General features: G+C 41.3%; 1 protein-coding gene across 1 annotated transcript in view; it reads right to left on the bottom strand.

Annotated features, from left to right (window-relative positions):
- Positions 1–135: 135 nt before the first annotated feature.
- Positions 136–15,528, bottom strand: part of LOC139649279 (SRSF protein kinase 1-like) — a 29,995-nt gene continuing 14,602 nt past the window's right edge. The window contains exons 3-16 of the mRNA XM_071525631.1: positions 9,601–9,728; positions 9,014–9,122; positions 8,310–8,397; positions 8,095–8,182; positions 6,528–6,634; positions 6,029–6,194; positions 5,399–5,424; positions 5,033–5,258; positions 4,461–4,886; positions 3,913–4,007; positions 3,557–3,664; positions 3,211–3,280; positions 2,408–2,500; positions 136–1,969 (exon numbers count right to left, since the gene is read on the bottom strand). Coding sequence (XP_071381732.1) covers positions 1,785–1,969; positions 2,408–2,500; positions 3,211–3,280; positions 3,557–3,664; positions 3,913–4,007; positions 4,461–4,886; positions 5,033–5,258; positions 5,399–5,424; positions 6,029–6,194; positions 6,528–6,634; positions 8,095–8,182; positions 8,310–8,397; positions 9,014–9,122; positions 9,601–9,728 — 1,915 coding nt within the window. The 3' untranslated portion in view covers positions 136–1,784. The remainder of the gene's footprint in view (positions 1,970–2,407; positions 2,501–3,210; positions 3,281–3,556; positions 3,665–3,912; positions 4,008–4,460; positions 4,887–5,032; positions 5,259–5,398; positions 5,425–6,028; positions 6,195–6,527; positions 6,635–8,094; positions 8,183–8,309; positions 8,398–9,013; positions 9,123–9,600; positions 9,729–15,528) is intronic.

The following is a 15,528-nucleotide window of genomic DNA, read 5'->3' as shown; positions in this document are numbered from 1 at the left end:
ATATCCATACGCGCCTCTGTATCTGTGGCAGCGTGGAATAATTGAGTGCTATCCTGCGACACAACAGGCTTAGTGATGCACAAAGTTAAATCCATTTCAGTCACATTTTGAAAATGTTTATTCTTATTACCTACAGAAAAAGATTTTTTGAACAATCAAATGAAGAGGGGAGACATGGACAGAAAAGGAGAGGGGACCTTGTAGAAAAATAGCAAGCAAAGTGGATTTGGGGGCGATTCAAAGCAATATTACAGCATTAGTATTAGTACAACCCATTCTTTTCAAATGCAAGTTCTAACACCTCACTGCACAGGGGCAACACTATGAAAATAAGCTTTAAATGAAGCTACAACTTTCATACAATCAGAACTCACCCAAACGTTTTTCAAGGCATCTCCAAAAAGTGTAAAAAATCTTCAAACCTTCAGCTTGGCAAAGTTGTTCCTCCAATGTACTACTGACAGTCCCTTCTAGAAACTGTACAAAGCTTATGTTGCAGAGAGGGAGAGAGCAAAGGCCAACTCTTTGGTACACTGTATGTACAGTACAAACTGGGTATGGATCCAGATATGATTTAATCTGACTGGTAGTATGGAAAATGATATATCAAGCCATTCGTCACAGGCAAAAAGTAATGATATTTAAAAAAAAAAAAAAAAGTGATCCAGGTATGAAACGTGTATCCGGCAGCATTTAGTTTCATCTGCAGACTGCATGCATGAAGAAGAGAGGAAATCAGGATGTCGTTCACATCACATTGTACTAAGTGCTTTTTTAAAGACAACATAGGACAACACTGAAAATAATACTAAAAATTCTGAGATTTGAGAGTTTGGTTCCTCAAAAGAACAGAGCATAGTTTCTGATTAGCGAGTCTCTCCCCTCACTTAAATAATACTGAACATTGTTGTTGAAAACCTCCTCTTCCTCTTGCTGGCCTCCCCACTCCTGTAGTTCTGCCTGCATACAAATGTGCACGTGTTCTGTCAACGTTGATATACATGGGCCATGTTGTGTACTTGCAGGATAAAGCTAACTTACTAACAATGTTACTAGTCTCTCTTCATGCCCGTTAGCATTAAACAGTTATTAATTCTTAGCACTTTGCAGACATTTGACAGCAGAGACAGCCAAAAGCGTAAAAGTTGGCATGGCTAACATGACTGACAAAAATACAAAAAAGATTTGGTTTACCAAGCATCTAAAAACATGTGGTTTGCATGGGAATCTGTGTATGTGTGTTTCTGTTCCCGTGTTCTCCATTTGTACACAAGCGTGACTTTAAATCTGACAGAATCCATTAATAATATCTGAAAGTACCAGAAGAAAGAAAATAGTGCTCTGGAGAGAAAGAGCTTTGAGTGAGATAAAAAAAAAGAGAAAAGCAATATCAAAGAGAAAAGGTCAGATAACTCAAGTCCTATGCAGCCCGTAAAAAAAAGAAAAAAAAGAGCCATAAATAGAGATAGATCTAATCGAGCAGACCTTGGGTTCCTTCTATGACCAGTGTAATCCATAACCAGGATACAGACTCAGCAGCAGTCTCTCTTTTATTATATGTACGTATGCAAGTGTATGTGTGTGTTTGCGTGTGTGTGTGTGTGTGTGTGTGTGTGTGTGTAGGTAGGTAGCCTCTGAGAGCCGTGACAGGAGGATGCAGGCACGATGCAGTCACTGGCTCTTGCAGACATGTCTGTTTGTTTACATTTCTGTTTTTCAAGTCCAGGACCTTCAAAACCTACATCATCCCTTCACATCATGGGTCGTGGTGCACATGGGCAGCCTTAGGAGGCGAGCCAAGGATGGGACAGGCACTGGGCAGCGGTGGTCCTCTTCTCAGGCACCAGGTCCAGCATGGGCAGCAAGAAGCTGCTGAAGCAGTGAGCCTCCTCCTTGGACCACTCGTACTTCTCCACCAGCACCTCGAACAGACCCCACGGCTTCAGCTTGGTGATGTGACGCAGCTCGCCTGAGAGAGAGATGAAGACAGAGTGGAGGGAAGGAGATGGAAAGAGAGATGGAAGGGAGATGGAGAGGAGGGAAAAGAGGTGGTGAAAATACAGTACTTCTTTTGTATATGCTTTTCAGTCTTCAAATTAAAAATGCTAAAAATCAAATATTAAAAATAACAAATATTGCTAAATTAAAATACTGGATTTTTAATTAAATTATTTAGTATAACAATATTTTTAATAATTGAATACATCCAAACCACCACCAATAACTTTCCATAACTAAACACAATTTATTTAGTAAGTTCTGTCCTCAAACTGAACAGATGGCTGTTCCCTTGAGCCATCAGGCGTTTGGTCTGAAATAGTAACTTCTGCAGAAACACCTGAGTAAATTCAAAGGTTGCGTTGGACTAAGTGGCAGAAACAGCTGGTGTCAGGGCGGGTGTGTTTACCTTTCTTGGTGAAAAACTCCTTTGAGTATTTGCCTGCCAAAATCAGCTTCCTGGGAACTTTACCGAGCAGCTCAATGATCAACGCTATGTGGTCTACAGGGAGAAAGAGAAACAAGAAGAGCAATAAGTTAGATAAAACCATTTCAATGACGGGCTTAAGTATTTGAGGGAAATTTGAGAATTCAGTCCCTTCTACATCACCGCTAAGAGATCGGTGTCTAAGTATCTTATAATGCAGTGCAGTGCATTATAAGATAATTTCTTTGCTATTAATTGAATGAGTGGCCGGGTTCTGTCGAGTTTACCTAAATGTAAACTTTGAGCATTGACCACATTTTCTAAATTCAACATCTGAAAAAACTTTAACTTCTTGGGAAGTCACCTGATAATCTTATTTCATCATTCCTGCAAATTATATTGTTGTGATAAGGGGGAAAAGGTTAATTGTGTTGTCTAGTTTAGTCTTACTGGACTAGGGAAAACAATAACTTAATTCTGATGACCTGAACAATCTGTTTGGATGAACTGAAATTTAACTGCAGTTTCTCCTGCAAAGGCAATCAAAGTCTCCATTACAGCTACACAATTAATCCAAAACAAAAATTGAAAATCGCAATATGAACTACTTCAATTTCCAAATCACAAGAGGCTGCAATTAGTGATGGGTGCTCAAAATGAACTCCTAAACATAGTATGCTGGTGCTGAGACCAATTTCTGGCCTATAAAGTAAATTGCACATTGCAATAATTGTCACAATTCATTGTCATAGCTGATTTGAAAAATCAGGTTTTCTGACACCAACCTTCATCTCTGGAGTAGTCTTCTCCAGAATGGGGTTCAAACAGATAGTCACCAGTAGCAAGCTCAAAGGCCTGAGGAAACGAGCACACATGGCTAAACTGTGACAACAGGTAATGCATCAACTCAATCAATTACAAGTCCAACAGTGTGGTTAATGTCAACTTAGCAAACCTTCACTTACTTGCTTTGTTTTCCTTTGTTTGAGAGAGTGTGTGTTTGTGTCCATGTCATGATCCTTCATAATTCTAAAATGTTAGATGCAACCTTCTCCAGCCCTTCATTGGTGATGACTGCTCTTGGTTGCGTGTGTGTGTGTGTGCGTGTGCGTGTCTGTGTGTGTACCCTACCATGCATGCCGTGCTCCAGATGTCTGCTGGCGTGCTGTAGCCAGCTCCCATCAGCACCTCCAGAGAGCGATACTGTCGTGTTTGGATGTCGTCTGTGAAATGCTTGTGCTGGGGGAAGGAGGGAGAGATCACAAATGTAATAAAGTAACAAAGAAAGTGCAATAATGGAGCAGCTGCTTAAAAGAAAGCTGCTGCTTTAACTGACATTGTTCAATCTGGGTTTTCGACATTCAAAAGACCAGACTTAATCCAGAAGAAAACTTGACATAGGACAAAACTTCCAACTTTAGATAGGCCCTGATGAGAGTCCTTTTTTGAGCAAAAACGTGCCAACACATAGTGATGTCTGCACTCACCACCCAGCAGGCATTGCCCAGGTCAGCAATCTTAACCTGGAGTTTGTCAGCATTCACAGGTTCCAGGGGATTCACCAACAGATTGCCTGATGCTCCTGTTAAAGAGAGGAAGAGATAGGAGAGGAGATGGAGAGAGAAGATGATGGGAGGTGAAAAAGCAGGGGAGGAATGACCAAAAAAAATTAGACAGCATGGGAGAAGCCCATGAAAGAGTAAAGCTCAGGACACACTAGAGGATTACCAGGCCGATTAACACCATATTTGGCTTTTCCAACAATTGGCAACGAGACAACATCCCAACAACAGCCAATGAGTGTGAGCATATTTATCAATGATAGACAAAACAATTTGTGAAATCCATCGTTATGTGTGTGACGCAAAGTGTTTTCAAAATCAGGATTTTAAAGGCTTCTGCTGTGTCTCCAGCCTTAGACTGCAGAGGTTCTGGGAAGATGTGGTGGCCTGACTACTTGGAATCAACATTAGCCTTCAAACATTAAGTACAAGTCATGTATTAGTTAAGCGTCATCCTTTCCTCTCTCACTAACCATTCTGGTCTTCTTCATCCCCTCCTCTGGTCTCTCCTCGCGTGTCCATCTCTTCCTCCTTCTTCTCCTCCTTGTCTCCCTCCCTTAGCTCTATAGTGACAGAGTCGGGGCAGAGAGAAGCAGGGAGCTGCTGCGGGTCAAGGTGGGGGTCCCCGGGTGTCCCATTGCAGCTCTCATGGTCTTGCTTGTTACCTAATGCTTCGTGGTTCTCAGTGTTGTCTTCTGGTTGGTTGGCATTCTGTTGGTCTTCCTGCTGCTGTGTATACTGCTTGGTCCCATGTACCTGGCTCTCCGTGCTGTCCTCGCTCGGTGGGGTGGAGGCGAGGCCGTTGCAGTTCACTTCCATCCCGTTCTCTTCCTCTGCCTCATCCTCCCTCCGTTCCTCTCCCTGTGGCCTCTGCTGGGGCTGGTCATCAGGGGACGAGTCTATGGGAAAGAAGATATTTCTAAGAGTGGAACAGAGCCAGCTGTCTGTGCTAACAGTCCATCCACTGTCCTCCATCTGAATCAGGGATAATATTTAACCAAGGCTCTATCCAACTATTTAACTACGGATCCAGCCAGTCAATCACCTGTGATGGCATGGTTAACGATGTCTTGCAGTGTAGCAGACGTGGAGAGGGTGGCTGAAGAGGGGGTGTCTTCTGTGGTCTCTGTGGTCTCTTCGTCATCCTCCTCCTCCCCTCCCTCTGGTGTCGCTCCTCCCTCCATCTCCTGGATCCTCTTCTCAAGCAGCTCCGCCTGCTTCTTCTGCTTCTTCTTCATCTTCTTCTTCTTGTTCTTGGACATCTTGGCCACCTGGGGAAAGCAGGACGGGAGGAGAGAGAGATGGGGGAGAAGAACATTGTGATTTTGACACAACACTGAGGCCATCTAACTTAAATCTAATATGGACATAGTGCTCATATCACTAGAGCTGGTAAAATAATAAGACTTACTGGTTTGGGTGCTGGGGCTGTGCTCACTGTAAGAAATAGGAAAATCAGAGGATTACATTCCACATTTATCGGCGACATATGTGACATATCCAGCACCTCTCTCTATAATTAGTATTCTGTTCAGGGTGGCTGAGTTGATTCACACCCAGCTGTACTAATACACTGTCTCTGCAGCAGCACCAGGCTCAGTGGGAGTCACACACTCCTCCGAGCGAGCTGGTAATTTCCATAACCAATCCACTGGTGACTCACACTGACACACAGCTACATGCTTCTCTTTTATTAGAAACTTCCCCATGGTTTAAACTCCCCAGCATCAAGTTTTCTGAGCACACACATATATGACCATATTGCCATAAATCCGTTGGGATTATGGCATACAGCTGGAAAATAATCTTTTTGACATCCCAAGACAGTGACAGTGCAATCTTAAGATTAACTCCAGTGGAAAGCATTTATTAATTAAAGGACCCATCACTGATCACATTTGAGAAGCCAACCACCAGGTAAAAAACACATCAATCAAACACTGAAAGGGACTGAACCTGCTGACATATCTAAGTAGCAAAGAAAACCTTCTAGATCAGTAACGTGCCAATCAAACCACAAGAGAGACAGAAAGGTTGTGACCTGCAGAACCGGAGGGAGGCGCAGCACCAGTCCTCTGCCACTGAGTAGCTTCTGCAGCCATCTTCTTGATGTAGGGTTCATTGACAGTCAGAAGGATGTTCTCTGGTTTGATGTCTGTGTGGATGATCTTACACTTGGTGTGGAGGTAGTCCAAACCCTGTAGGACCTACAGCACAGCAGAACCACAGAGCAGAGAGAGTGTGAAGGATGATCGCTAGCTTAATGTATTTGCAAATGGCACTGCAGCACCTACAGAGACAATGATTTATAAAAGAAAAAAAGATTGAATAACTGACTACAGGTCTACAGGTGATGACACTGTTGAAGTGTACTTACACATACAGTATCTCATTTGTAAAGCTGAAAGATGTTGTGCTTATTTGACTTATGTACATTGCTTTATTAGGTCAGATAGAACAAAAAGAGTGAAAAGAGAATTTCCCTTCTGGGTGATTAATATCCAGAAAGCTATATTTTAAAGTCAACTGTGCAGAAGTACCTGTCGTATGATGCTCTTAACACAGGGCAAGGGCAGGCCTTGATAATTGGACTTGATGATCCACTTCAGCAGGTGGTGGCCCAGCACCTCAAACACCATGCACACATCTGGGGAGATGCAAGGTCAAGGACTAATAGAGTAGGATTTCTCAGATGGCTTTCACCATGGTTATCCACAGATGGATAGGCACTGGGTCAAGGACACCCTAAATAGATATTGAGCTTAATTCACTCCCTGTGCAAACTGATGAATTAAATGAATGTTATGCTTTTCTTTACCTACACCTTACGTTTCCTGGACCAATGAAAGCCAATAAAACAGAAAATGCACACATATATACACATAAACATTCCTACACATATTTGTTAATCATATGCCATAACTTTTCCATGTTTTTTGATGGACAGCTGATTTCAATGTACCAAGTCTTGCGTGCATTATCCATGATAGATTTACTAGCAGCCATACTTGACCCTGACTACTAGATTATTTGATTAAAAAAAAAAGATGAAATAATCTCAATGACCTTTCCAAAGGATTTTGGAAATGTATCATTGTCTATAACTTTTCCAGGCACATATTTCATATTCCATGACTTTTCAAAGTTTTCGATGATTTGAGCCCTTAACAAACATCCAACATACATAAGCGCACACACACATGCCTCCGCTAAAGTGACTCAGAAGACTTCCCAGGGATGTCTGGGCATGCTGCCTGAACACACAGCTGTAGGCTGGATGCAGGGGGAGAGAGAGGGATGGAGCGAGTGTCACAGCATGAGGTCCTGTCACACTTTAAGATGTGCCAATACACACAGCTAGCCAAACGTCAGAGGAACATCTGTGAACTACTGATAGAGGAGGAGGCGAGTGTGAACAAAAACTGCGGCAGATTTAAGGTCCAAAATAGCAATGACCAGCACTGTCTGCAGTAGAACTTTATAATTCAGTAGAACTTTGGCTTAATAACTGTGCTCGTCATTCAAATTAATGCCAGAGAAAATGTAGCCTCCTAGCATAATAACAAGGATGAGCTACTTTAAATGTCTAGCCTGAGGCAATGGAGTCTTATCATTGGATGTTAAACACTTTGAAGTAGCCATTTGGTTTGGAATGAGTATAATCAGTATGTCCAAGCCATCTAAAGGAGACGGCAACAGGAGGGAAGAGAAAATGAAAGGACGCCAAGCTATTAACTCGCCGTCGTTCCATTGGTTACTTCCTTCACAGAGTGACGGGGCATGACAGCTCTTGCAAGCTTTCCGTCCTGTTCGCTAGGGGTAGAACTGATAAAATTGGACAGTATACACCTTTATTAAGGTCACTGTTTGGTACGTTTTCAGTACAGCACAAACAGATAACACTGCCCACTCTAAATTAGCTTTTTAGTTGACTTGGTAAACAAGATATGACTTGAAAATACCTACCCAATCAGTCTCATTAAACATGTAAAGCAGCAGCACATATAATAGCAAAACAGGGAGCATCAGATTAAAGCGACTTCAATATTTCAGGAAGACACAAACAGTTACTGCTTAACATGAAGTCTCTTTCTCTGCAGAGGATACGGGTGCCGTTCATGCCAGAAATCTTGAAGTCATCTAGAAGCTGCACCACTTTCTCTCTGCTGGGGTCACTGGGATCCGTGTTTCTCACCTGGAAAACACAAAACGCACAGCAGGACATACAGTGGGTTGTATGAGAAAAGACTGATGGACACTGGAGTATAAGCTAGTTTGAAAATCTTATCTGATATCCATGTCATGATCACTGTGTGCCTTACAGATTTAAGCAGTTTGATCTCATCCAGGGCCGTCTCTGTGTAGTGCTCAGCGCTTTTCACTACCTTCATGGCCACAAAGCGCTTCCCCCTGAAAAATACACACACACATATATATTAATTCAATTTATCACACATGGGCCATTTTCAAACTTGCAAGGATAACATGTAAGGATTATTATAATGGTCAAGGCCTTTACTGAAAAAGTGAATTACAAAATACCTCTCTGTCATTTATTGACTAACAAACAGGAGCACTGCTGTATAGCAATCTACACAGTTGTTATGTTTGTATAATGAATTTCAAGGCTTTTGTGCACGGTACCTGTATCCATGGCAACAAGATAAACATGTCACGTTGCATTGTCTCTTTTTAGTTATATATTTTGTGACATTTTTAGCAATTTTAATGTTATTTTAGGCTATAAATATGAATGGATTTAGACTTTTATTTATTTATTTATGGATTTACGCATACTATTCCCTGGCAATTGTTAGATTATTTATGCTATTTTGGTCCCGGTCTTTATTGGAAGTTTTATGGTATTGAGAATGGACACTTATCTGCTACCTAGTGGCTTGGTGAAATCTTCTCATGTTTAACTAGCAACATCTTTTACAGGCTCCTGCTAGATAGCTGGAATTTAACCACAGCAAGACCAAAACCCTGTAAGTTCCACACAGCTCCATTTGGGGAGTCAACTTACTGGATGTCCCAGGCCAGCCACACAGTGGAGAAGTGTCCCCAGCCCAGCTTACGGATCACATGGTACCTCCCGCTGAACAGGTCTCCGATCTTCACATGGTGATATCCACCTGACCAAAAACAGACACATGAATACGCGCAGACACACTTACCACCAGTGGTCTTTGATATTGTGTGTTTTTAGTCCAAAACCAATTTTGATAACTGGGGATGAAATTTATCAACTTCCGTGAAAAGCAATCCTTATATTTGGCTTTCAGGGAGTAATTGTGACAAAAAAACACTATGAAGCCTAGTCGGCCACCAAGTTAGCGATACTTGACATACTATCATCATAGACTACAATTTTCAAACACACACACACATATATAAATATACCTGCTGGGGTTTCGCAAAAATTGCTAACCCTATCTCCAAATTAAATTTCAAGACAAAACTTTCTTCATCTGTGTATTATCACTAAAATACAGTATATGGCAATTCTGATACTGAACTATAAATGTGGAAGCACCAGTATTTCTGTTGGACTCTGGTATGTACAAACACATTTGATATCTGAAGACAGACCAAGAGCGAGAGAGATCCTACCCCTGCAGTAGTCGTTGGGGTCCTCCTGCTCTTCGTCATCAGAGCCCAGGATCTCCTCATCCTGCTCTGGGAGGGGAGAGTCTGCCTGGCCAGGCTGAGAGCCGCCTCCACGACCATGAGGCTCTGGTCTGATGAGTGGGGGAGAGAGAGAGGGATGGCAGGGGTGGAGAGAAAGGGAGAAAATAGGAGAGAAAGGCAGACAGAGGTGTGTGGGAGAAAGGAAGAAGATGGGATGGGCAGAGGGAGGACGAGCGACAAAGGGGGGATGAAAGAAGTTGTGAGAGGGAGCGACCAGAGAGAAAGAGACAGAAAGAGACATTGAGATGACAGAGTTGACACTTGGTGAGAATGTGCTTCCCATAATATGTCATATTCACAGGCAAGGCATTTTTCCATCAAGAGGTGGCCTTGCTTCATTTACATTCAAGGCACTCAGCTTATGCTCTTATCCAGAGCGACTTATGAGTGCTGCAGTATAAAAAGACAGATGGGATGTTTTTTAAAGTAGTAGTAGAGTGAGTAGAGAGGTGCGATCATTCAGTGGGAAGAGGGTGATGTGAGGTATTTCTTAAAAACATGAATTTTCAGTCTATAGTGGAAGATGTTTCTGCCAGGAGCAGTAAGGTTTCAAGGTTTCAATCCTTTATTGCCATGTCAACACAGTTGATAGGAATTTGCCTCAGTGCAGCTCTTAAGAACAGACAAAAAAAACAAAAAAACACACACACACACACACAGGTAAATAAAATATATAAAATAAGAACAGCAAAAACAGTTATCACATTTATACATTCAAACATACATAATATGATAAAGTCCTAAAGTGCTTTGTGCTGCTACCTTACGGTGACCTTAGGTAGCAGCACAAAGGTCACCAGGTAAGGTCACCAGTTCTACCATTAGGAAACCAGGAGGGAGAAGAGTCGAGACCGAGTGAAGCGATGACCAGGCCGCAGTAGGAAAGGAAGAGTCCAGCGGCCAGCAGTGGCAGAACACAGAGTCCCACACAGTCTGGTGTGTGGAACTAGACCAAGGAGGTATATGGGGGTGCAGATCCCTTCATAGCCTTGTTCGCCAGCACTGGGGTTTTGAATTTGATACAAACGACCATGGGCAGCTGGTGGAGGGAGTGTAGGAGGGGAGTGATATCCGAAAATTTGGGGAGACTGAACAGGAGGCGGGCTGCAGCATTCTCGATGAGTTATAGAGGCTGGAAACGTGTTTCAATACCTCTTAGTAACTGCAGACTAGTAAGTTCTACAAGACATGATAAAGTACCATAGTCATTTCCCAAGACTCAATTCAGCCTTCAACAGTTAAAGCTGCACTAGGCAATGTCACACAAGTGGCAGCGAGAGATAACTGTCTGAACTTTTGACAGTTTTAAGGACTTCATACCCCGAATAAACTGCACACTCCTTGGACAAAAATTTCTTCTCACTGGCTAGTAGGGGTTGATAAAAAAAAAAAAATGCAATTCCATGCTCCAACTGCTTCTATGTGTGTAAGATGTGCTAGACGGTAAATTCACACTTTTTTAGTTGTCAGAGATATGTAAATTTGCCCACCACACTTAAAACAAGCATCCACCCTAAAACACTGTTAAAAAGCAGCTATTGGCAATGTGCATTGCGTTTCTTGGCCCATTTTGTTTTTTGTTTGGTGGTTATCATTATTATTATTATTATTAAATAAATGCAGTGGATTAAATATAGGCCTAGTGAATGAACTTTGTCTATTAGGTTATTTGTTTTGGGCTTTCTTAGAAAGTAGTCCAGAGAATCAGAATTCAACATAAAAATTTCAGATGATGATTGGCAAAACATGTGGAAAATACACCAAACATCCACCACTTCACGGATATGGAGGGAATTCTCGTGGAAAAATTTGATTCGTTTTTTTATCACGCCCAAAGTCAAGAGTAAATATTCAAACATAAATCTACCATGCTGGAGAGAATGTGGAGCATTAGATGCAGATCACTCACATATATTTTGGAAATGCCACAAAATATTAATGTTTTGGAAAATGGTATACACAGTTTTGCAAAAGATACTAGGTTATGATATCCCTATGAGCTACATGGTACTCTATTTGTGTAATCTTACCGAAGAAAATGTACAAATAAGGGATAGGTATCTGGTTAAAATATTGTTAATAGCTAGCAAAAAAGCTATCACAAGGAAATGGGGTAAAGTGGATCCCCCTACTCAGGAACAATGGATGGAGATAGTAGAGGAAATCTAAATAATGGAAAAACTGACATTTCGATTGAGGTTGCAAGAAGCACAGCTGGAAGAAAAGTGGGAGAAATGGACATCATTCAAGACCCAAAGCAGCGACGATGACAACTGATTTATAGACAAAGGTCAACTGATTTAGTGGATGAAACTGTGAGAATGGATGGACTACTGAGAATGTAACTCCCAAACAAAAACCCTGTTTTTTTTGTTGTTTTTTTTCTTTTCTTTTTTTGTTTGTGTACATGTTTAACTGTTGGTTTTATATGTTTATAAATGTTGAACTCAATAAAAACTAAAGTGAAAAAAAAAAAGAAAGTAGTCCAGAGATACTATGCAAATCATAATCAATAACTAAAATATACTAAAAGCATACTGTAGCTACAGTATATTCTGTTTCTACTCAATACTATACACCAATGCTCAACATCATAACTCGTAACTAATCTAAAAGATAAACTACATACAAAGTTTTTGGAGGTACACACATTAAACTCATTAATTCAGATTTGTATTTTAAAATGGAATCAGGGTGTCAGAAGTAATGTAAAAACACCATACAGTTTGTTTGTCAAAAACATTTCCCCGGGGAAGCATTCCCCCATACTGAGCTACTTTTTCCTTTTGGCTGGCTACTCAATGTGCTTGTGGAAAACACTTCCATGATGCACTGCAGGTGTATGCACATGCAAACACAGACAAAGAAACAGTGCAGTGTAAAAGTGGATCAGCACAGCTAAGTGTCCTGGTTAGTAGAGCTCCTGCAGAGCTGGACATTTTCAACTCCGCCTGTCCTCATACATCTTTCCCTCCTCCCTCCCTCTCTTCACTTGAGATTCCAAGGTCATTTTAGCTGTTGAGACAAAAACCAGCTAGTCTGCTTGTACTACAAGGACAAACACTGGACTGAAGGATAGTAGGATTTCATTATAACACCCGATGAACTCCCAAAGTATAGCAATAGTAAACATTAGGGTTACACAATACTTTAATATTGCCAACTACTGTTCTACCTTACAACACCAATGATACCAATATGAAACTGGAGGAAAGCTTTTAGATAGCATCAATATATCTAAAAAAGATGAACCCTCTTGTCCAAATTTTGAAGAATATCATGACAACAAAGTTGATAACCTAATCTTTGGTGTGGTACTGTGATACTTTGGTTGGTAAAGTATCATTAAGGTAAAACTGCAGCATTGTGACAACCCTAGCCACTATACATAAAGAGAAACTGTACAATTAAAAGGTAGGTTTTTATAAAAATAAATAAGTGAAATAATATGTCAGAATCTCAGCAATATTGATTGTGCTATTTGCTCAGCTTCTTGCTTTCAAAATAGATTATGTGACTGGGGTCTTTGATCAGTAGAGGTAAAGTTTAGAGCAGGAGGGCTTTGCTCCGTGTTGTCAGTCGGCATGCAGCTGGTGACTGGGTGGGTAGAGGAGGGCGGGGAGACGAGGGCTAAGTGCATTCTTCTTCCTGTTTTCCTTCAAACTTACCTACTGTGGCTCTAAGCAATGTAAACGGAAGTCCAGGTTGAAACATCACCACACAACCAAAAAAGTATTAGAGTTCTTCGACCAAGACCTAATATCATTAAACATTAATTGTATTGTTGAATAACTAATGGTGATTCCGCAATGCTTAAATGAATAGGCTGTGTTGTGTGAATCTGAACATAGTGGAATAAATTATTAAAATGCAATTCTCCGGTTATCCATATAGGACAGCTCACTGGAGAGTAACACAGACCATGTGTGTTTTAATAAAAAGCCTACATAGGGATTCAAGGTGGAAATAAAATCAGCCGACTGAAACAAAGGCCACCAGCTGGTGAAAGAGCAGCATGCCACTACAACCAGCAGGGAGAGGTTAGTTCTACTCTCCACTGATCCAGCTGCAGAAACGTATTGCTAGAGAACACTGCTCAGTCCCCAAGTCAGTCAACAAAAAGACATGCATGCCATGCAGGACACACACACACAAGATAGAGTCAAATTATGTATTCTCCCACGTCATTCTCTTGTCCTTGTTTTTAGTCCATTTAGGAAGTGACTTGTTTGTTGCTAGAAAGTAGGTGATTTCAGTTGATTATTCTAAGTGCTCTCTGGTGCTATCCATGGTGCTGAAGAAGAGGCTGCACCTGACATGCTGTCTGCCCACTATATCCACATTCACAAGCAAAAATACTGTTATTATTGAGCAAAAATCTATTGTTGGGGCTCCAAGTGAAATAATCGTAATTAGAGCTGCCGTGGTTACCGCATTACCGCGGTAACGCAATCACGTCACACCGACCGCAGAGTCAAGCTGATCACCGCGTCACCGCTGGGTTTTTTTCGTTTATTTGAGGCCTATTGTTTATGTTCCAATTTTTGCTTGTAAAAGTTATGTGATCTGAAATAAATGCAATACTATTTTTTAAATAATAATATTATAATTATTATAATTGTGTAGCCTATTTTCTTCACGCCATGTGTTCGAAAGTTTCCACTCACAGGTGCGCAGTTAACGTTCTGATCGGAGAACGTGCCACCCAGAGCGTGCTTTGCAACGGTTGGCTACGGAAAGTTTTCGCTTCAAATTAGGCTAAAAACATGGATCTTGTAGCGAAACCCAACATTGCTTCTCCTGTTTGGGAACATTTTGGCTTTGAGCCCGATGAAGAGGGAAAGCCAAAGAATATGGATGAGGCAGTGTGCCGCATTTGCAGCAAGAAAATCAACGTCATGCGAGGAAAAACGACAAATCTAGCATCGCATCTTAAGATCACTCATCGCTCGTTATATGATGCAATCAAAGGCACCCCATCTACCTCGGGAGGTACCGGCTCGGCACTACGTCAGTTAGCAGTCTCCGAGGCATTTGCCAGAGTGACTAAATACAACTGGGACAGCAAAAAGTGGCGAGCACTTACAACAACTGTAACATTGTTCTGAGGTTTAAATTTATTTTTTTTTGTGGCGGTTACCACGACGGTTTGAATGGCTTCGCTAATTTGTGCAGTAAGGAAAAACTCAATACCACGGCAGCTCTAATCGTAATTATACAACAGGTAGTTCCGACCAAGCAATCTGATTGGTCAACTAGACATTTAGAACGTGATCAAATCAGCATGACAGCACACCTAGCCGTGCTCATCACTAAAAATATTACTCCACCATATATTATTATACAATATATTTAAATATAACTCTGTTCAGCCTTGATGTTACTAGACGCTCTGGCATCCTCCAGCTGTGCCGGTGAGTCGGTGACATGACGGCACTACTAGCTTAAAAATACATGTGACGTTCGCGGACGTAGTAGCTAAATCTGTCCATGGAAAAAAACAATGTTTCAGCAGATATCTTAGTTACAACAAGATTGAGCTAGCAAGGCAGTTTTGTGTTTATATGTGTGGTATTTATTCAGTTTGGGAAATCCCACGATCTCTAGAAAGTATTAGCTCTAGTTGGCTGGCTGACTCAACAGGGACTAGAAATTGTCTCTGTTGCTAGGTTGTTACTAAGGGTCGGCCTACTTGCTGGAGTAGTAAACTAGGTTTCATTACATAGGAGTCTACTGACGTGACTGATTGTTTTCCAGTTATTAGTCAGACCCCATGTATTTCCAGGGAAATAGAGACAACATGAGCAAAAAGTTTTTTATTTTGAGAGCGAATTGCTCCACAATATGAAT

The sequence above is a fragment of the Centroberyx affinis genome, unplaced genomic scaffold (genome assembly GCF_046629955.1).
Source record: "Centroberyx affinis isolate AG114_WGS23_722 - 3 ecotype Tasmania unplaced genomic scaffold, CSIRO-AGI_Caff_v1 ptg001311l_1, whole genome shotgun sequence".
Classification (NCBI taxonomy): Eukaryota; Metazoa; Chordata; class Actinopteri; order Beryciformes; family Berycidae; genus Centroberyx; species Centroberyx affinis.
Note: the sequence above shows the minus strand (reverse complement) of the source record. Positions and strands in the feature narration are given on the sequence as shown.